This window comes from Amphiprion ocellaris, chromosome 2 (assembly GCF_022539595.1).
Source record: "Amphiprion ocellaris isolate individual 3 ecotype Okinawa chromosome 2, ASM2253959v1, whole genome shotgun sequence".
NCBI lineage: Eukaryota > Metazoa > Chordata > Actinopteri > Pomacentridae > Amphiprion > Amphiprion ocellaris.
Window position 1 is genome coordinate 26,397,210 of NC_072767.1, and position 22,391 is coordinate 26,419,600.

At 39.6% G+C, this 22,391-nt stretch overlaps 1 protein-coding gene across 1 annotated transcript; it reads left to right on the forward strand.

Moving 5' to 3' along the window:
- The first annotated feature begins 961 nt into the window (after positions 1 to 961).
- Positions 962 to 21,884, forward strand: ppp1r2 (protein phosphatase 1, regulatory (inhibitor) subunit 2). The gene is made up of 6 exons (XM_023280839.3): positions 962 to 1,306; positions 10,208 to 10,315; positions 12,551 to 12,634; positions 15,175 to 15,281; positions 17,435 to 17,629; positions 18,971 to 21,884. Exons 1-6 carry the CDS (start codon positions 1,176 to 1,178, stop codon positions 18,988 to 18,990), a joined length of 645 nt encoding a protein of 214 aa, XP_023136607.1. The 5' UTR covers positions 962 to 1,175; the 3' UTR covers positions 18,991 to 21,884.
- Positions 21,885 to 22,391: the final 507 nt, after the last annotated feature.

A 22,391-nucleotide genomic window follows, 5' to 3' on the forward strand; every position in this document is an offset into this window, starting at 1 on the left:
AGTTACCTTTTACTGGGGTTTACATGAAATAACAGAGAGGACAATAATGAATTTTGGGTTACTGTCTACACAAATAATTAGTTTTTCTTTTTTTAGTCTTCTAAACAGTACACACTTCTGTTGTATACTATGTTTCTTGTTGAAGCAAGGTTGCTGGGACTGGACACAAAATCAGGAGGAACCTTTTAAAACATAAGCACCAATGAAATATTAGTAAGGATGCAAAGGCAATAAAATTAGGGTGGAGCCAGAAGGAAAAGCAAAACTAAATAAATAAAATTTGTCACATTTCATAGGCTATAAAGGCAAACACAAAATCAAAATTTTGGAAACTTAGGAAAGATATTGTAAAACAGAACACTATTAAGTAGATACTACAGAAACCAACACAAGGCTCAACTGCATGAGCTGCAAAAAGTCATGCATGAGCACTGGGACATATAATGTGATTACCCACAACAATACAAGATGAAGACATAATAGGCATTCAGATAAACAGAGGACGTGGATTCCACTACAAGAGTAGTCTGATAGTGTTTCTTCCTGTGAAACATCCATAATTGCAATTAATAGCATCTGCAGTGAATTTCAATTGATGTAGCACCTTACATTATTTGTCAGCGGAGCAACACCACAAATACAGTTGCTGGTTATTATTTACTTATTATGAATTTATTACCAGTTACACACCCTTACATACTTTTTCTATTCATCCTGCTATTCCGTAAAAAGGTCAGGCTTATGGAGTCATATTTAATATTGACAATTAATTGATGATAAATAATACAAATATGAAGCATTCACCAAGATATTGATGTTGCTGCATTCTATATTATTTCACACTAAATGTCTGTTTGTTAGGTTTATAAAACTCAAATTTCCGAGCATTTGACAGCAGGGATGAAATCACGTTTCTCAAATCTCGCGATGAGCCCGGTCGACCCGCTAGTAGCGCTGTTGCCCCACCAGTCAGTAAGCAACCGGATAGCAGACATGCTAAACTGTCAGTGCTTGCAGGTTTGCCGGGAGTGCATGGAGGAACACTGAGTTATGACGGAGCGCATGTTTAAAACACAACCTGTCTTCGGTATTTGACTCGCAGAAATCACCGAATAAGAAAACCAATTGAGGAGAAGCAGTTGAAAGCCAGCCGGTGTGATAGTCAGCGTGTGGGAATGGCAGCTCCCCGGCCGATAAAAGGCATCCTGAAAAACAAGAACAGCGGTACAAACGTCAAATCGCTGCCCGACGACGTACCTCCAGAGAACACTGAACAAGCCCCGGGACTCTCGGAGGATGAGCAACAGTAAGTTATCTGCTTAGCTGTGCTGAGGTTGATAACCAGGTAACGTTAGCTAGCGATGGCTAAACACTTGTTAGCCTTTCCAACGTTCCTCCTCTGTCACCTCCCCGGTCCCCCGCTGTCGGTGTGAGCCGGCAGTGTGTTCTTTCTGTACCAGAACTTTCTGAGTCTAACTCGCTGCTATCAGTTAGTCTTTCCTCCGCGACAAAATCTTAATATAACGGAGAGCTAACGTTAACCCTTGGGAACCGTTTGTCGGGTTAGCTTGTTCGTTAGCCAGTAATGAGAGTCACGACAGGCTTTATGATTGTACCGGTTAGTCATAGAGATAATAAGAGGTGTGGAAGCATAATTGACTGTTAATGTCGACTAGCATAACTTAGTAGCCTAACTATGTTCTTTAACTACTACGCTGAAGAAAATACAGTGACAACTCCCAGGCAAAGATGACCATATAAGGTAAATTAGCAAAAACTTAAAGTCGCACCCTCATGTAGCTTCATATTGAGATAAATGTTTCCTAACCCATTTTACTTTTACCTCCATGCCACCCAATAATAGGACACTGTATCAAGTTGATATACCCTGCCCACCAGAATGTTAAAAAGTTTAAACGCACAGTGGTTATATTGTTTTTCAAATCATAGTTGAGTTTTTAAACACCTAATATGAAGACAGACACTGCTAGCATACAGTGACTATAAACTGTGTGCTAGCAAACAATACACTGTGCAGTACATTATCTGCTACAGGTTACATTAGAGTGATCAATACCACCAACTAAAGGCCGCAAACAAATTTTAGTCGACACAAATGGTAAAAATGCATGCTGCTAAAAGTCTCTTACAGAGATTAGGATTGAAATCAGATTGATACCACTCTACAGCAGTGGATAGACAAAGTAGAGCTGGGTTTCCTCCATTTACCTCTGTTAGTGTCAGATGTAACACTCGATGCTACATTTGACACTGACAGCTGTGTTACAGGCCAGCGCTGGCACCAAAGCACCAGTCTGTGTCGAAAAAGGCAGCAGTCTGTGATAAACATGACAATTCTCATCTGATAATCTCACACCCACCTTTCTTATGTTCAAATCCAACCATCTCCTAGGACGTCTGTTGAATATTTGCAGTTGTCATTAAAATCTCTGCTTCCTGAACAGATTGAATGTGCCCTTAAGTACAGCCAATCAGTAGGTTTTGTGTATACCTCACATTGTCTGACTGAACTTCCATCTTAATGTTGGCCAAAGTGACAGCTCATATAACCACTCACAGTAGAGGGTGCCTGACTGGAGCATCAAGTGTATTTGATGGCATGGGGGACATCTCAAATTTGCTCAAGAGCATTGCAGGGCAAGTTAATTGGAATGGGCCTATACGCTCACAGTGTGAGGATGTGACTAGGATCTATAATGATATGCTGACATGCAGATTATGAAATTTGGTCTGAGACTGCTAAATCAGCTGTTCTGTTGGCTAAAAGGTACTTGGCCTCAGCGCTAAGTTGACAAGAGTTCGAGTTTGTTTTCTCTCTGAAGCCCTTGCCTTCTCATATATATTGATTTCCCTGGCAGTGACACTTTTACTGTGGCAGCAAGACATAACGCCCCAAATTACCAGCCACTGTTAGGTCATTTCAGTACTCTGGTCTATCACAGCCAACGCTCAGTGTCCCTCTGCCCTCGGAACACTGTGGACATGCAGAGTTCACAGTATGATGCTGTTGAATTAGGTTTCCAACGAAGTGAGATTAGAAAATAGGGACATTGTACTTGAATAAGGTGGCTGCTTAAAGAGTCAATTCAGTAAATACTGCCCACTCTATCCACTTTTAATAGTAATGATTCTACTGTGCTCTGTTGTTAAGAAAAATGTTCATTGAATTTCCAAGTCAATCGTACATTAGGCAATATGAAGGAAATTTGCAGCTTGCATGGGGAGACATATCCTGATGAAACACAAACTGCATTTAGGGTATAGCTGTGGAACAATTTAATTATGAATAAATTTATTCTTAGTTGGATAGCTTTACCTGTTTGTGTCATCCGAGAAGTAAGTAACAGGATGTAATACCTAAAGCAAAGAAGGGTGCAGATCTGCATAAGAGCTGTCTCATAATTGAAGCATTGGTGCATTGATGCACTTGTGCTTTTACAGTGCCCTTGAGCAAGTGTACGTTGTGCACTGCAAAGCACATCTGCCACTCTGCTTTAAAAACAACTACAGGAAACTAAAAAAACAGCATTATCTTAACCAAGTATGTTTCCAACAGCTGATTTAAAATATGCTGATGTGATTAGGTTGTAAAAAATAAATGCATCACCATATGATGGCTTGTAAAGCTCTACATGAACTGAGTTCTGTCCCCTTTACAGTCATGGACTTGAATTAACACCACCCACCTGCCAAATGCAGCTAAATCTTTGGTGCTAGTTGGAAAATCTGCCTGCTGGGTTGGGCAATGAACCATATTGAGATTTTAATTCCTGAAAAATCGGATCAAATGGAAATAAGAAATAATGAGAATAATGTTTGGTTTTTTTTAAAAGATATGGTGATTTAGATCAGAATGCATGCTATTTTGCATTGTGAATTGCATCTATCAAAATTAACCCCCTTCTTGATGTTACCATACGTGTCGTGTATGTCTGATCGGTTTCTTTCTTTGGAAAGGATAACTAATTATTCTGTAGTTGGTCAATGTGGAATGTTCAGTTTCTCATCCACTGTGCTCATTGTTTTGCCAGCAGGTGTAGAAATTAGAAGCAGTCATCTCTGAGCAATTCTGAGAAATTAGGCCATAGAAGGATGGTAGTTATTAACAAATTCCTTTCCCAACAGTGAATCAAGCTTTTTCTGTGTTGTTACAAAAATAATCTCCCTTTGAGTGACAAGGGAGTGGAGGAAAAAGAGATTTCTAGAAGGATCCTGAGTGCAGCCAAGCACCAAATCCTTGGAGGAGAGCAAGAGCTGACCATGATGTGCCATACTGCAACTGTCAGCTCTGAGTTTAGAGAAAATACACAAACTCTCAGGTCTTTTTTTTAAATATAGCTTTTTCTATGCATTTTGACTTTTTCCCATTTGTGAATGCAGTTTTAGATCCCTGGAAATTGACCTTTTTGTGGAACATTTTTAGAGAGTCTGTATGGAGAGTGTTGATGTGTAGAAGAAGATAAGTTTCGGATTATGAGAGTCAGATTATGCAGCATTATACCATTAATTAAGGTAATTTTGTGTTATGGTGGATGTGGCCAAAATAGTGCTAACCTTGCTAATAGCACCTTTTAGATGTTTACACACAAATAAACAGTTACTCCTCCAATATATTGAGAAACAGAATCTGTCCAGACATATGATTCCCATTTTTGTCATTGTAGGGAGCCTGACAGAACGTTTTTCAAGTTTCTGATCACAATCATGACTTTGGGGTTAGGGGTTATTTTGCTGCCTGTACTTTTGACATGCTCTTGACAGTGTTTAAATTGTATTCTTGTATTTTTATGTGGATGGAGATTTATTTTTAGAATGAAGGAGGAAAATCCATGCTATCGTATGTGTTCATAGAGTGGAATTAACACATTGGTATTTCCTGCATGATTGTTGTTCATTATTGCTTCTATCAAGCTCTCAGATGACATGAACTCAACAGGATTCAGCTAATAAACAAACCTCATCTCAGTATATTCTGAGTGTAGTTATGTCAGGGCCTTATCAGTACGTGTGGTATGCCAAAGATTTAACGTAGAACCTGTCTGGTTTTGGTTATTCAGGCAGTCTGCACACCAAGGAATTTGAACCATTGATACTTTTGTTTAGTCACAAGAGAACAAAAAAATCTGCAAGCTTCATATCTACCATTGTTTAGGGCAGCAGTGCTCACACTGAGCTTAACAACAGGCCAAACATGTTTTTCTTCCTATCTGCTTCAATTGTGTGGAACATATTGCATTGCCTTCCCAGCTCATTCTACAGTACCCAGAGGATATCCTGAGCAAATACCTACCACCCAGCATTCATTTAGTTGAATACCTGTCTGTGTTTAAAGAATTCTGCTTCCCACCATAAATTTCCAGTCAGAACATGGCCTCCAAAGATGTAACTCTATGGCTTACAGTTATCACAGCATGGCTCTGTCGATGTCTTTTACAATATCTCATCACTTCTTATTGTCTATAATCTGCAGTAGTGCTGAATGACTGAAAATACAAGACAATCATGTCTGTTTGCTAACAAAAGATCTAAAGATAGAAAATAAAATATGTTGGTTCCAAGATGTCACTGGAATTATATAGGGACCCACTGGTTTATTTGTTTATTCCCTGTCTAAGTTTCTTTCAGCATTGTAAGGTGATCGTGAGCTTTGACCACTTTTTCTTAATTATCCCTTTAGTCATCCACCATTATTTAGTTAACATTGATGTATGAGCCTCACACCCATATATAATTCATGGGTGCTTCCATGAAACTCTATCTCTCCTTCACTGTCTTGTAAGCCTCATCCTGACTGTGCAATTGACAATTTGACTGTTAGGCACTGAATCTCTGGCTTTCCATAATGTGGACAAAAAAAATACTACCTGGACCACTCAGACATTTTACCCTCCTCTGTATGGGTCAGGTGTTCACAGAAACAAATACAGTTTCTGTACTAATGGGACACTGACAAAGCCTGAATCAACAGGTGTCTGGAAACTCTCTGCAGTGACAGGATGGCATCCGTTTTAGCTGAAGGCAGTAAAAGAGGAAAAATACTTGGTTATCTGTTTCTGTATTATCTCTTGTATTCTTGGCACAGAGGTTTGTTTAAAAAAGTACTATACCAAAAATAACAGCAAAACTCCATTTGAAATTAGGTTTCTTTATGAATTTATGGGCCCCAGTTATTGCTTACTTTAATTTGATTTAACAGGCCGGGGAGGATGTTTTTGTATGAATTGCAGGTGCAGTTGTAACTGCACTTGTGTCTGGAGTGTGTACTTTGACATGTTTCACGACCCTCTGCTGCTCTCTAATTCTTCCTTGAATGTAATTCTTGTCTTTAGGTGGGTTGAGACGATGCCATGAGTTTGTCGTGTTGCCGAATTGTATGTTTGTTTGTGTTTATCATGTGTTCTTGTTTGCCCATTTTGAGTTGCATATAAATATGTATAAGGACATGTAATTTCAATAAAAACTTGGTTAAAAAAAAAAGTACTATACCATCTATAGGTCTAATTATGTTCAAATAAAATGAAAGATTTGACCTTTGTAGCTGCAGTTGTTGCTCTTTTGATTAGGTTAAGTTTAAGAGTCATATCAGTTTTACTTGTTAGCGTAACAATAAAAATCCTCTGCATATTTTGTAGAGGACCTCATCTTTCTCCACATCATGACTTCATCATGATCACTAATGTGCTCAGTGTTTCCTTCTCTACAATCTGGACAGATGACAAGAGCTTAAGAAATAGATTTAGTCCTAATTCTAGCTGGCTATCTCTCAAACTTTGGGTAATCTTTTCACAGCTGTCTGAGGACGGACCAGAGGGAGCACTGATTCACACTTGTGTTAACTGTGAATATAGAAAATAGCAGAAAAAGACAGATGATCTCAAATTTCTCAAATTCTACATATTGGTTTTTCTGTTACATTCCATCAGAAAGTTAGGTTAGTGTCTTTGAGCTATGAGACATTATCAGACAGGGACATGTACTTTACATGTAGTTAATGTGGGTGTTTATAGGCCTGTTATTTGGTTCCATTGTTCTGTGCTAAGGGAGAACCATACATTCAGACAAGTATACATGTTCCCATGGTGACTAAATGATTTCCACAAACATATACAGTCTTTATGCAGATTTTGTGTTTCAGTCAGGAGATTAATGCAATAGTAGTCAAACCAATAGGGTTTTTCCAGGCCAATACTGATTCAGATTATTAGTAATCAAGGAGGCCAAAAAACAATATTTTGAGCAGATATATATTTGCAATAAAAATGAAAATCTATTTGTTTAAATTCAAAATAACAAACTCCACTGCACAACTTTGTGAAAACATTTTTTTATGTAGGTCTTCAGAAACTTTTCAGTATTTATCCCTCAGTGTCGATAAATGCTTAGTTTGTTAGATTATGATGTATCAGAACCAAAGCAGTACATTTTTACACCACAAACAAACTGCACCAGTGTTCAGCAGGTTAACACCAGTTATAACAAGCCACACTAACTTGGCAAATGCACCTAGGGTTAAAGTACAACTTAAAAGAACCTGTAAAATCTTTATTATACACATTATAGCTGATTAGAGTATGCCAGTAATATAATGGATGTTTGCTTAATTTAAAGTATTTCAGAATTTCTACATGATTATTTAAAACTGAATTATTTAGATTCAATGAAAACCGTGTCTTTTAACCAAAGTTAAGCTGGGAGTTGGGAAGGACACAGGTAAAATTGATGAGTTTTTCCACCCGATTGGTCCTAATTCCATTCCCGCACTACTTGAGTCAACACAAGCAGTATATTTTGTGCACTCTGACAAGCCTCTGTCTCTACTCTAAGAGTCTATTGCTTTTCCTGTTGGTGTGCCTCGTCTGTTGTGGAGGGCACGGGGCTGGACCTTTCCTCATCGCCCTCTTACTACGCTACCTGATAGCACAGCTCAGCTCTCGGTGATGACTCACTCTATTTAATGAGTTTTCCTGAAGCGTTATGTCGCCAGCTGTTGACCACCCTCGAGAGATAGTCCTCATCACATAAGAGATAGAGCTCTATATTTAGTGTGTACTAGAAGTTGTTACTGTCCTGTTTTTTCCCGCTTATAGAGGCAGGTGCATCATCATTGTATTTCTGATGAACTGCTCTGAAAGACTGAGTGAACTGGAGTGGATTTAAGGGCAACAGCAGTTTGGTGGGAGTAGAACATGGCTATCTGCTTCTGGTTTGTGTTATGTAACTAGGACAACCATACTAGAGTGAAGCACTATGCACTTATGAGCACCTTTTTCCTGAGAAAATGTTTGGAGTCGCATTTATTCCTAAGATCTGAGCTTGCTGTTATAATCTTCATGAAAGTCTCTCGTGTTTTCTGATTTTATGCTTTCGGCAATGTTCTTATGTCCTCTAACAAATTCATCCTTGGTAAAAAAAAAAAAAAAATTTTAAAAAGCCATGATGGTCTCAGGATTTCTAAATTTATCTCCAAAAATCTGAATAATTGTCTCTGTATCTTTGTGTGTGTTTTGCTGCAGCTAAAATCTGTTGAAGGTTGTTATGTGTAGTATTTGCATAGGTGCACACTCTCTTTGAGGTTTTCAGTTGTGCATGTTTACTGGGTCACTACTTTTATAGAATGAGTTTGCATGTTCAGGATGTTGGTCCAGGACATTTTATCAGGGTAGACAACACTGCCCTGTGTGCCTGCATTTTTACAGAGGGGTTCATTAATAGACGAGGTCATTTTATTGCTTATAAGTCTAGCAACTCATTATAGGGCCATTTTGTGCCAAGTAATATTGACAACTGTTACCCATAATCCTTTTAAATTTATTTGAAGATTGGAAAGTTAATTTGCTAGACCTTTTTTGCTGTCTCTTTTTGGTGTGTCAGTATGAACTGATGATACCTTTTTAGAACTACAGAATCTGCCTGTTCTGTCACTGAACACAGAAACATACATATTTATTACTGCAGATGTTTTAAACATAAATTAATCTTCTATTTTAGTCATTTTCTTTAGTAAAAATAGTCTAAGGAGTCCATCGCTTTGATCCCATTCAATTATATGACTTTGTAAAGTCTAAATTACTCAAGTCTGCTCTAGGGAGAGACGTAGGGGAGCTCTGCAGGCTGGTAGCAGCAGGCGGTGGATTTAGCATTTCTCTCCTGTCTCCCATGATACCTAACCTTTTACTTCACTAACAAGGGCAGGGATGATGTTCAGTACCTTGGCAGAAGAGGCACTGAATGGCACAAAAGGTGTAACCAAACCCCGATAACTCCTAGGGGCACCTTCATTTATCGATGTAAGTTTTATCTTCGTTTATCAGCAAATGAAACTGATGTAGTGAGAAAATAGGTAAATACTATGCTAATGAAAACGCAATTAACTGGCAATAAACTGAAAAGAAGAAGGAAATTCAAATATAAAAACTCAGATAATTGTGAGTGAGGCTGCAGAAACAATTTTATATCAGCTCACTGAGATGTGAAATACAAAATGCATAACACAGAAATAATTGGCAGTGGACTGATGCTTTTTTCAGAACAAATGGCTCTTGTTTGTCTCTCCTGAGCTATAATGGCAGGTATTCTCTTTATCCACTTGAGCCAAATAATACATGCAGTGCTGATTTAGTGTCTTTGTCTCTCTTCATTTCCTCTAAGGATTTGGAAGGGTAGCAAGGATTATTGTAATTTTGAACACAAACCCCAGACAGAGTATGGTTATGTGAAAACCCCATTCTCCAGCATGACAGTAGACGCATTTGAGGGATTAGAAACAGATGTGTTAAACGCAGATGGACCAAAAATCAACTCTTGAAAAAACAATTGTTACAAATGAGACTCGGTTTGACTTTTAACCTTATTCACTCACAGGTGATCAGCCTCAACACCCACTCAAACTCTCATTCGCATCCAAGGTGGGTTAACTTGACACAAAAACAAATATTTTGTCACTTCCTGAGACTTGTCAGTAGCCAAATTGGTACAGATGACATTTCTGGGCTTTTGTTCCCAAAATAATGCAGTCTGAGTGAAAACTGGGGCACTTTCAGTCCTAGATTAAATGTGGTCGCTCTTCTCCCTGTAGGAATCTGACTGTGACAGTGGGTTGGTAGCTGGTACACAGTGGTCCACATAGACTGACAGTCCATTTAACCCTCTTTTTCTTCTCTCTGTTTTTTCTTTGATCCCTTTACAGGAAGAAATCTCAAAAATGGGACGAGATGAACATCCTGGCCACGTACCATCCAGCTGACAAAGACTACGGCCTGATGAAGATAGATGAACCCAGCACACCTTACAACAGGTTAAAAGCTTCAACCAAAAATATTCTTAATACCTTTTTGTATTACTAAGGCAATTTTAAACATTGTCATGCTGTTGTTGTCCGGAGCTGATGCCGATTATTGATTAAAGAACAGTGTTTGAAGCCGATAAACATGATGTGTTGTATTATAACAGCATGTGATAACACGGAACCTGTCATTCATAACTAGTTTACTTCATTAATAAGGATTAGCATAGCTGAATACACCGACCAGGCATAACGTTAGGACTACCTGCCTAGTATTGTGTTGGTCCCCCTTTTGCTGCCAGAACAGCCCTGACCCGTTGAGGCATGGACTCCACTGTGATATCCGGCGCCAAGATGTTAGCAGCAGATCCTTTAAGTCCTTTAACTTGCAGGGTGGGGCGTCCATGGATTGGACTTGTTTGTCTAGTACATCCCAGAGATGCTTAATTGGATTGAGGATTGAGGAATTTTGAGGCCAAGTCAACACCTCAAACTCGTTGTGCTCGTCACACCATTCCTGAACCATTTTTGCATTGTGGCACGGCACATTATCCTGCTGAAAGAGGCCACAGTCATCAGGGAATACCATTTCCATGAAAGAGTGTGCATGGTCTGCAACAATGCTTAGGTAGGTGGTACATGTCAAAGTAACATCCACATGGATGGCAGAACCCAAGATTTCCCAGCAGAACATTGCCCAAAGCATCACACATCTCTCACTTTCAGCGGTGCACAGGGGTCAGCATGGGCACTCTGACTGGTCTGCGGCTATGCAGCCCCATCTGCAACAAACTGTGATGCACTGTGTATGCTGACACCTTTCTCTCAGAACCAGCATTCACTTGCTGCCGAATATATCCAACCCACTGACAGGTGCCATGATGAAGAGATCATCAGTGTTTTTCACTTCGCCTGTCAGTGATCATAATGTTATGTCTGATTGGTGTATGTACAACAGAAATAGGAGTGAAGAGGTTCAAGTTGCTCTTCTCTGTTAACTGTGAGAACAATTGATTTATTTTTTTTCTCCTCTTCTCCTGAAGTTACATCTGCTGTTCTTTTCTGTTTTGTTGATCTCTCACTGTTAATATCTGAAAGCATTATTAGGTATTGTTTTCCAGACACTGTTTCAGGGTTATCTGTAGCTGCCTCCTAACTTTGTTGGTAGCCACTAGAGTCACCCACCTTGAACTGTGAAAGTAACTAACATCCTGATCTGTGGTAAAGGCTGTGATTCTTGTTCAGGTTTGCAGATTTCGTCTCTGCTAGAGAGACGTGTCTGTCAGTTAGAGCAGATTGTTAAAGTTTATCGACCATAGAAAGATGCTACAGTACTCTAGATAATATTAGTCAGACTAAGAGGCACAGTAAGCTTTTTTGTGATAGTTTTAGGTAACTGACAGGTAACTGACACCATCAAGTGCATTATTTGGGCATTCTGAGTGTAACAGGGACACTGGCAATGTTTCTGTAAGACTGTAGCGTTAGATTCAGCAACATCTGCTACCTTGCCTTCCAAACTGAACTCATTGAGCTGCGTTACACTGCAAGTATGCTCATCTGTTCCCTTCTGCAGACAGTAATTTTCATTGATGATTGGCTTGTGACATGTACCCAACAATCTGGAAGTACTATGGGTAGTGTAGTACTCTTTTGTCATGGGTGAGCAATATGAAAATAACAATAAAAATGGTAAATATCAGACGTAGTAATTGGCCAGGTTGATACCCGATCGATCCCTAATTTCAGACCACAAAATAGACTCAAGAAATATTTGTGTTAGGAATACATGTGTAACATTACAGAGTGAGGAAGTAATAAACTGTGTATCACAGTTCAGCAGACAGCTGGGCTCTCAGTCACTAGTGAGGAGAGCTCAAGTGCTAAAGGCTACTGAATCGGTCTGTGACGAGGCTGATTCTGTAGAGTCAGCTCACCTTGAAAATGTGTTGTTAGAGATTCATTCTTTGATGTTCACCTCTATTGTTAAGCTACTGTGTGTGTGTTGGTGTCTCAGGAGATTTGTAATCAGTATGTCTGGGTGCTCCACCCTGGTCATAGGTGATTGTTTTCATTCTTCATGACCCTCTTTCCTGTTCCTCTCTCCCTCTCTGCCCCCCTCTCCACACTGTATTTCCTCTGTCAGTTTGACTGTGTGGCTGTCTGCTTCTGTTGATTTTCCTTTCCAGCTGTCTCTCCCTTGCTTGTTTCTTGCTTTACTTTACTCAGTTAACTTTTCTCTTTCAGGATGGTTGGAGATGATGATGATGAGGGAGCACTGAGTGACTCGGACGGTCAGAGTGGACTCGCAGCGGATGACCTGGCATCAAAGTAAGAATTTAACGTGAATGCAAGGAGACAAGTACCAACTGAATTCACAGATGAACAGAGTAGAAGAGAGCAATGAAAGGAAGGATAATTAGGTTAGCTGCTGTAACAGCGCTGCTACATTTTTGTCTTGACTTCCTCTAACTGGTACAGTGGCTTAGATTTTTAATGAAGCAGAAGTGTAATCTGGAAAAGGGAGAAATCTTTTGTGCTCTGAGATGTAGCCGAGATAAACCACACCTGATTACACACACTTATGTTGATGTCGTCCAACAGTAATGAGTCACAGCAGTAACTGATAAGGGTTATTTACTGTACAGCCGCTGACCTCTGGAAGACGCTCAGAGGCCCTTTTACTACAGTGTTACACAGAACTTTTTCGGACAGCACAAAGGTCACATTGCCAAAATGCTGCAATATTGCTGATACATCGCATTGCGTGAAAACATAGTAGTCAATAAGTTTTCTTTCGTATTCTATTTTCCACTCTGATTTACCACAACCAGCAGCACTGAACAGCAGGTCTTTACATTCAGTGTGTGGCTTGATAACACTCAAAAGAAATATGCATAGATGTTATAAATTCAGCAGTTCATGTAGTCCAGAGGATTAAACTCCCACCTCAACTAGAAAATGCCATTGTATTTGTTACCACTATGTGTACAGGTCCTAATGTGATTGTGTGTTTCAGCTGATTATGTACAGTATGAAAAAACACATCTGTAAAAATGCATATATGTTGTGCATAACATTCACAAAACCACAAAAAACGTTTGATTTTAGGGCAGATGTGATCCAATCTCATGTTACTGTTTTATGGTTTGTGTGGACGTTAAACATCAGCCTGTGACATTTCATGGAAATACTTCCTCTGCATTTTCATTCTTAGCAACATAAGCTGCTGATCAATAAATAATAGGTATTTTTTCGGGGGGGTGGGCCTTGAATTTCAATGAAAAACATTCAAAAACATTAAAAATGGCTCTAAATCACACTGGCTTTTAGTGTTACAGAATTGCTGCTCAATATATTTCCTATGTTTGAAGCTGTGTTTTAACTGCTGGAATACATTTACTTATCATTAGTTATATTTTAATGAACAAAACTACATAAAATTTAAACATATGGTTCATCCGCTTTACAACCACCAGTGGAGAATAAATAGGATAAATGTATGGTTTATTCCCAACATATTGTCCTCATCAAAAATATTTGAGTATTTTACAGAGTTGCGTGTGTGTTAACTAAAACCACATTCATAAATTATAGATTTTGCTGTTAGTGATCACAGATTGAAATAGTAAAAACCGTCTTTCTAAAGCCACCATGACTTTATTTGAAAATTCAATGTCATACTGTGCATATACTACAGGTGTAAATATGCAAATAATTTGGATGTGGAAACTTAACATGAACTTATTTTCATTTTAAAAAGAAATTTAAGGATACATCAGAAATTATGAACTCAAGCTTAATGTTATGTTAAAGGACATGTAAAAGGAGAAGAGGATGCTGAATACCATCTTATACCGTCTCCTGCAGCTTCGATCTGAAAAGTCTTTCTGTGTTAAGAATCTGTATGTGCCACTCAGCTGTGATCTGGATGGTAAAGGGAGCTTGAGAAGTGTATTCGCTGTGGGCCATCGTGCTTACATAAGTGCATTGATGCAGGGATTGGATGAGCTTGTTGGAGTGTTTGAGTGTGTGTGCTACAGAGAGGACGGAGATTAGCTCCAGGCTTGCAAGTCAATTAGCTGCCTTTGTTTGCTTCCACAATGAGTGCCTTCCATTGTTTTACACTAAACCCTTCAGATAGTACAGCAGCTGCTCTTTTCCTCCATCCTCTTTATTTTTCTCATTCACTCTTCTGCTCTCCTCTTATCTCTCTCATCCACCTGTGATTCTCTCAAGTTTGCTTCATTCCTTTCTCTATCACCGTTTCTCTTATACTTTTTCTCCTCCTTCTGTCTTTGGCTGTCTCGTACAATTTTTGGTGCACTTGGGGTGAAACTGTTGGGAAGCTGACAGTGTTCTCTCTGGCTGATTCAGGCCAGTTGGTTGAGAGCAGTAGTACAGTAAGTGGGAGCTTCCCTTGGGCAGTTACACATATTCACTACTATCCATTCAGCCATAAACCATTACTCATGTTGTCCACCGCTGTTAAAGCTCTTTGCGAGTGTGAGAGACGGGGATAGCAAGTCGTTATTTTTGTCTCATGCTTGAGTAGTCACACACACAGTCACATCTCTACACTTTCCACACTGCCTACTCTCTCCTCCACCTCGCCTAGAATGCCCCTCCATCTGTGTTCCTCACATGTCTGTTTCTCTCTGCAGTCAACCTTATTTAGAAGTTTTCTGTTCTCTCCACAGTGAGTTTAGGAGCATGTATTGATGGTCTCCTGTTTGTTTGATTATATATTCATTTAATGTGGGCAGACCTCAATAGATAAAAAGCAAAATTGGAATGGAAATACTTTAGAGTCCATTAATTAAAATGTCTCACCTATCCTTTCCTTTTCTGTTTGGTTCTGTCTTGTTAAGGTTGGTGGCAGCGGAGGGCTCAGAGCCTCGCTTCATGAAAGAAGAAGAAGAAGAGGAGGAGGAAAGCAGTGAGGAGGAAGAAGAAGAACTGACTCCTGAAGAACAAGGTAAACTTTTCCTTTTTTAATTAACTTCATTTATTAAGTTTCAGTGGGATATTATCATGGCTGTTTGATGATGATGTCATAAAATTCAGTAGCAGTCAGAACTCAGCAGCTCTATGAGAGAGGTGTATGGGCATCGATAGTGAAGATCTTTGTTGCTCATTGTAGCGAGTGCATCCCACAGTTCACCTGTTTATTTATACCACCCACATTCATACAAAGTGCAGCTGTGAAGGTGACTAAATTCAGGGTGACACTGCTCAGTGGATTGTTGGTCGGGAGGGGTCAGTCTGGAAAAGGGCTCGTGTGTTCTTTGTGCTCTTTACCGTTTGTTGACTTCCCTCAAGACAGACACACACAAACATACACACTGTGTCAGCATGCTTTTGACCGTTCTCTGACCTTGTCCCTGTGTGTACACTCTCAGACACACTCCTCTGCTGCAGAGCACACACACACACACATGCATACTATACTTTTGCAACAGAACCCATTTTGGCTGCTGGCCTTTTGTTTCATATTTATATCTGGAACAGGCTGGAAACCTACGAGTCCGATCAATATCATCCAACTGCAGAGCTGCAGCAGCAGTTTTGGGCAGCAATATGGGTTGTAAAGTGTTGTAACTGGGAATCTTAAAATCCTAAATCTAATTATGTCTGAATGAAGTGATCACCTACAACATCAAAACCTCCTTCTCTGTATTGTGTAGGCCCTCTGGTGCTGCCAAAATAGCTTATAATTAAAGGTGCATGGACACAGGACCTCTGGGGGTGTCCTGTGGTGTCTGGCCCCAGGATGTTGGCAGCAAATTCTTTAGTTTCAATCGGATTGAGAGCTGGGGGATTTGGAAGCCAGGTCGATGCTGTGGGCTTTTTGTTGTGTTGCTCGAGCTGTTTCTGGCCAGTGTTTTAGGTGTGTCAGCGCTCATTGTTCTGTTGGGTGAGGCTGCTGCCATCTGCTTTTGCGTTGTAACGAAAGATCAAGCTGTCTTCCTGTATTTACATTTGTTTAAAAAAAAAAAAAAAAAAAAAAAGATTATATTGTAAGTAAATAACCATAAAATATATACATAAAATATATGTAACAACAAAGTTTTTCTCTTTTACAAGTTTTCATTTAAAGTCATTTAAAGTTGTCAGTGTTTTGAAGAGTTAATATCCGAAGTAATTTAACACTGTTGCAAACAAGTAAAATAATAATGAATACTTGTAACACTTTGCATTTGTACACGAATACACTGTTGATGTGGTAGACTTCAGTCTAAAGAACTGCATTGCAGTAACAGTTAACCTCTTGTTTTCAAATGCACACGTTAGAAACTTGAGTCCTGCTTGAATCAACTAACAGAATTGACAAAGCCTGGCTCAGACAGCACAAATGCATGACTCAGGTGAACGTACTCCACGTGCTGTTATGCACTGTTGGAGGTGTTCAATGCCTGTCCTCAAAGGGGTCATATGGGCTGATTACAGCTAATCAGAGCATTTCCATGACCACAGTGGTACATGGCTTTCATGTGAGGTGTGTGTGCTGCTGTGTTTATTCCATTGAAGAAAGACAAAAGAAAGTACAGCAAACAATTTTAACCTTTTAAGGGGTTCATGGAGGAAGGACAGAGAATTCCTGTTGGAATGAGGAGTTGACAAAGTTCACTAAGAGATTTATGGATTCTCTCTATAGGAGTGTTTAGAGCAGAAATAAACCCAAACCAAAGGGGTCCATTTTCTCTTTTTAACTCATACGATAAAGACCCTTTCTGGAAAGCGACAGCTTACCCTTGAATTCTGTTAGGATTTTTCAGGTAATACAGTCCAGAGCAGTGACATTGTTCTTGCTACTGTGTCAGGCCCTCTTGTTCCTTATTTAATGCAATTACCAGCCTTCCAAGGTTGCAACAAGCATTGGAAAGTTATTGTCTCCTAAAACAATTGTCAACAGCTGCTTCATATCATATTTGCAAAAATAAGTTTGGAAAGAAAAAAATAGAGAAGCAGTAGAAGGCTTTTGCATGTTTTTGGATCATAATGAAAAACTGAAACCATTGTTCCAATAATCTTGTCATGTTCCGGTTTTTAATTGACAGCCATAAATTCTGCATGCACCCATTGGTTTTTAGCCAATTAAAGCAATTTCAAATGTCTCTTACCCTGTAGCCAAAAAGAAGCATTTTCAGATGATGAGGAAGATGCACTACAATGAGGGCCTGAACATCAAGCTGGCCCGCCAGCTCATCGCCAGCGAGCTAGAAGATGACGAAGATGCAGATGAAGAGATGAGGGATGACACAGAGGAGCCGAGGGAGGACACTGAAGAGACAGAGGAGATCAGTGTTGACCCACCACAGGAAGGTACGGAGTGAGAGATCATGCTCCTGTGCATATGTGAATAAATTATTTGATCAGCTTCCAGTTGAATACATTTATCAGTGCGTGTAGAGAACCATAGTGGTTTAGTGAAAAAATGTGAAATGGATAGAAATAATGGTTTTGCTCATCATCAGTGTGGATGTCATTAAAGTTTATTTGTGCCGCCTCTATGGTTCATATCATCACACAGCTGTGCATCAGAATGAGGTCCTAGTGTTTTATGAAGCTACTGTATAAATGAACACTTCATTTTAATAGCATGCCATAAAACATGCATCCCTTAGTTTTCATGTTTGGAAAATAGTATATTACTGAGCCGGTAGTACATGCATATATTTTTAGAGATGTGATGCGTAACATCGCTGACTGAATCAGTCCGTTGAAGTTACAGCATTCTGTTATTCAGACAAAAATCTATTTTAAATAAATATTCCCTGTGGTAGTACACAATAATTTACTAATGAACAAAACGAAACAACCACTTTACCAACAGTAAAAATAACAAAATCCTGACAATAGATTTTGATCGATTCTTTCTCCACATCTGCAATCATTTTTAAGCAAAACAAAGTCTAGTACATGCAATTCTTGCTCTTGTTCCATGTGCATAAATTATTGCAACCCTCTCGGTTTTGAGACGCTCATATGGATCCTACTGTTGTTTTATCTTGCAAGTATTTAACAAGCTCAGAAAGAAGGAAAGACTCCTCCAAACAGCTGGAAGCAACACACTGAACTTCAGCTCCTGTTAACGTTTTGTCAAAACCCCAGCATATATTTGTGTCTCATCAGTCTTACTGTTACAGACTGTCTTCATTGCAGGGAAGATGTATTTTTATGGACATTTCATTTTGTAATAGATGTGAAATTGTAAGGCAAAGCAAATGTGTGTAGTCATTTTTGACATAGAAACTATGCATTTTGCTCTCTGTGATATTTCTAGAATATTGGTGCTGAAATGTGGAAAAAGTATTCCCGAAATAACTTTGCACAACTCACAGCGTGTTGCTTGTGCGGGCCTGTTAATATGACGGCATGCTGTTCAGACTTCCATTCCACTGCCATGTTGAAAGTGATACAGAAATTGTTACCGTTGCGACTTTTACGGATAAGCAGAAGAAGCAAAAGAAGTGCATGTCTTGAAAAGGACTATTGATTGTCTGATCAAAAGCAAACTTTAATTATACTAAAACTGAATGGAACTGAAATAAAATACACTCGCACAGGTACCAGCGGCTCCTCAATTCACAGGATCAAAAAGCTGCAAAAAGATATACAGAACTGTTTCCTCATTGATCTAGTCTCTGTGTGTCTTTTCTCCAGCTGAGTCTCTGGACTCGTAGATGTCGCCTCCCACCATCAGCTCTGTGTGTCCAGACAGACAATGCCACTGTGCTCTGCGTTTCAACACTGGGCCGTATGGAAAACTCTGCTTCACCGCCCATATAACAACTCTCCAGTCAATAACCTCCCTGGTCACCTGTCTGTCTCTACTGTTCCTCAGAACTGTGCAGTATAACCTTCAAACAAACTGATTTTCAACTCCAACGATCAGTACAACACACAAGTAAAGACTGTTGCTCCCTCCTCTTCCCCCTCCTGTTGCCAAGAATTTCCTCCTGCCATTTCTTCTGGACTGGCGTCGCACTGAAGAATATGTGATTCTGACCCTGAAAGGAGGATCAAGGCCTTTTTTTTAAACAAAAAATGTAAAAAACAGTTGGACTCCTGGCTGGCCACTCCACAGCTGCTCTGCCGGCCACAGAGCCAGCACGTCAGCGCTGGAGGAAGCCAGACGAAACCCCACGGCCTCACTGAAGGCATATCTGAGACATGACGACGGCGCTTTTACTGGGTGCACATCAGACGGTTTTTGGTTTCTGTTTGGCCTTGTGACCCATCACTCTGTTGCATTGTCCTTCCACCTTCAATACCTGTTGTGATAAGTCGGTCAAAATCACGGCAAGTTTGGCTTTTGTCCACATTCACATCTTCATAACATGGTCATTCATGGTTAATTCCCTGAAAATAAGATTAATTCACTTCATATTGGCACGACTGTGTTGCAGCAGCTTAGGAATTATTTATGTAGCCCACACAGCCCAAATCTACATTTGATGCCTTACAACCAACAATACTTTACTATTAATCTCAAACTAGGGGGTGTATATAAAGAACTAGGGAGACATGTATGACCAGGGGGAGCAATGTCGAGGAGCCCTAAAGATGCATGAATAGGATTCAAGTGTTGAAATCAAAGTTTTAGTCATGCTAACAGGGCTATCTTGCTAACTCTAGATCAAATTTAGCTTGGTCTTTTAGCCATTTTTCCAGTATTGTTATTTTTGCTGAGTGTGAAGGGGGCTTTGAATATTTTGACCGAAAAAAATTTGAGAGTCACTGCCGGTGTCTGACCATGATGCTCATCTACATATTTTTGCTTTGGACCAGTTATATTACATTTACTTTCTGTCTGTACAAACAAGGACACCACACCAAGCCTCATTTCTGTTTCACAAACATGTATACCTCATAGAACCGGACTCAGTCTTTTCCCATTTGAATCCACTGCTATGAATTGGCATGTAGGTTGTCTAACAAGAAGCACTCTTTCACTAAAAATATTAGAAATTGATCCCCGATTTTTCCTTCTGCACATAAGATGATTTTGTGAAACAAGATCACAGGATGAACCAGTAATCCATTTGTAAATGTTCAGAGCTGATGTGTGTTTTAGTGGACAGAGGAGTAAAGTAACTGTATTGGCACTTAAGGTATTTTAGCTCTCTAAGAAAACAGGAGGGACAGTATTGGAACCCTGCTGCTGAGGTATAACACGTGCTACTGATAAACAGGAGAATTTCTCGTAGGGAAAAAACAAGCTCTCGTCTTTAATAAGTTACAGCTTTAAGCACAGTGCTCTTAAGTAGATCTGATCAAGAAAAACAACAGTGCTTGTTGTGCTTAGGTAATTCTCATCGCATCTGAGCTTTGCCAGACAGCATTTGTGCATAAGTTATATGCAGGAGGGTACAGTCATCTAGTTTGTGTTGAATTTTTCACCCTGCTTCATAACATTTTGTTCAATGTTGTCTGATCTACTAAAGTGTCTTGTACGAAGCAGCTGGGGAACGTGGTTGAAAGAGATGTTTTTTGATGCTACTGACTTTAAAGAAGACGTTGGAGGTGGAGTTAAACCGAGTTTATTGGAGGTGTTTCAAAGACTTTTTTTTGGTAAAGTTTGGTGTTCCCACAAGTGTCAAGAAAGTTACTGCATAGTTTGACTGAAGTACAGAGGAGGGGGAGACAAAACTGATTCTGGTGCGACTTAAATTGCACACTTGAAGCTTCCTGAGGCTTCACTACACACTGTATGGCCTCACTTGAGTCCAGTAAACAAAAGGAGAACAGTATGAAATGAAAAGCATGCGGGATGCTTCAGTATGTCTTGTGTTGTGATCTCTTAATTTTCCTCTGACCCTTTAACTCCTCACTGTGATTGGAAGTGTTGAGCTTTGTATTGTGGAAACACAAGTGAGCGTCGACCAACAGTATGACTTCTGCCAATGTCCTTTGCAGCTTTCATTCTTGCCTGTAGTTTAGTATTTGGTGGCGTTTTCTCTCCATGAGGTGAAAAACTCCTTTTAATTTAACCATTTCCACCAACCAACGACAGAAAATTTTTTTAAAAATCACAGTACAGTGAGTAGATGGAACAACTGAGCAGTTGATTATTTTATTGTTTTTCAATAAACAGGAATGTGTCTGGAAACAGATTTTGACGATACTGCTGTCTTCTGTTTTGATCACTGAATATAGTAATATTAGAAATCATAGAAAACAACTGCAGAGGAGTTGAGCTGATCGATTTATCTTCTCACTTAAGACAAAACGTGACTGACACGATCACCCGGTCGGTGGTTATTACCTGTCAAATGTGCCTCTTATGTATTTATGTACATGTATGTAAAATGAACAGGCTATGCTCCATGTTACTATTTTGTTGCCTCATGTGTCGCTCTTTGTTTCACACAACTTCTGCCCTGTTTGATTGTTTTCTAAGAATGATAGACTGTTAAACAGCCCCATGACTCTGTACTGTCTGTCTTAAAAGGATGTTGAATCCAGGTGTTTATTGTTTTCTTCTTTTTTTTGTATTCTCAGTTTGCATGTCCTTAACCATCAGATTGTGTGTGTTCTGTTCTGTCTCCTACCATTAAACAGACGTTGTTAGGAACTAGTGTCTTGTCGTGTTTGTTTTGCAGCTCGATGATGCAGAAAATCTGGACTAAACGTGAGTGTCTCAGAAACTGTGTCGAATTAAAGCCTGGAGTTACACAGCTTTTGTCAAAAACACAGCCAACCTTTTTTCTATCTTCATCCAGCTTTGACTTTGTTTTTCTGTTGCGGCGTTGATGCAAACAAGACCCATGTCAATTTGATGTCCAGTCTGTGATTATCAGATGCCATGAACATTTTATCCAACTAATTCTCATTTAACTTTGCATTGATAAAAGAAAAATCTGCCTTTACTTAAATGTCCACCAATCAGCCACAACATTAAAACTACTAACAGAAAAAGCTCCATCCGTGGAGGTCCCACCCAGCACCCCACAAGACCCAAAGGATCTGCTGTCGACATGCTGCAGCCATACAACACAGGACACCCACAGACGTCCTGTGTTCATGTCCAGACCAGCCAAACCTGTGTTGGAAGCTCAAGGTGGGTATATGCAACAATAGG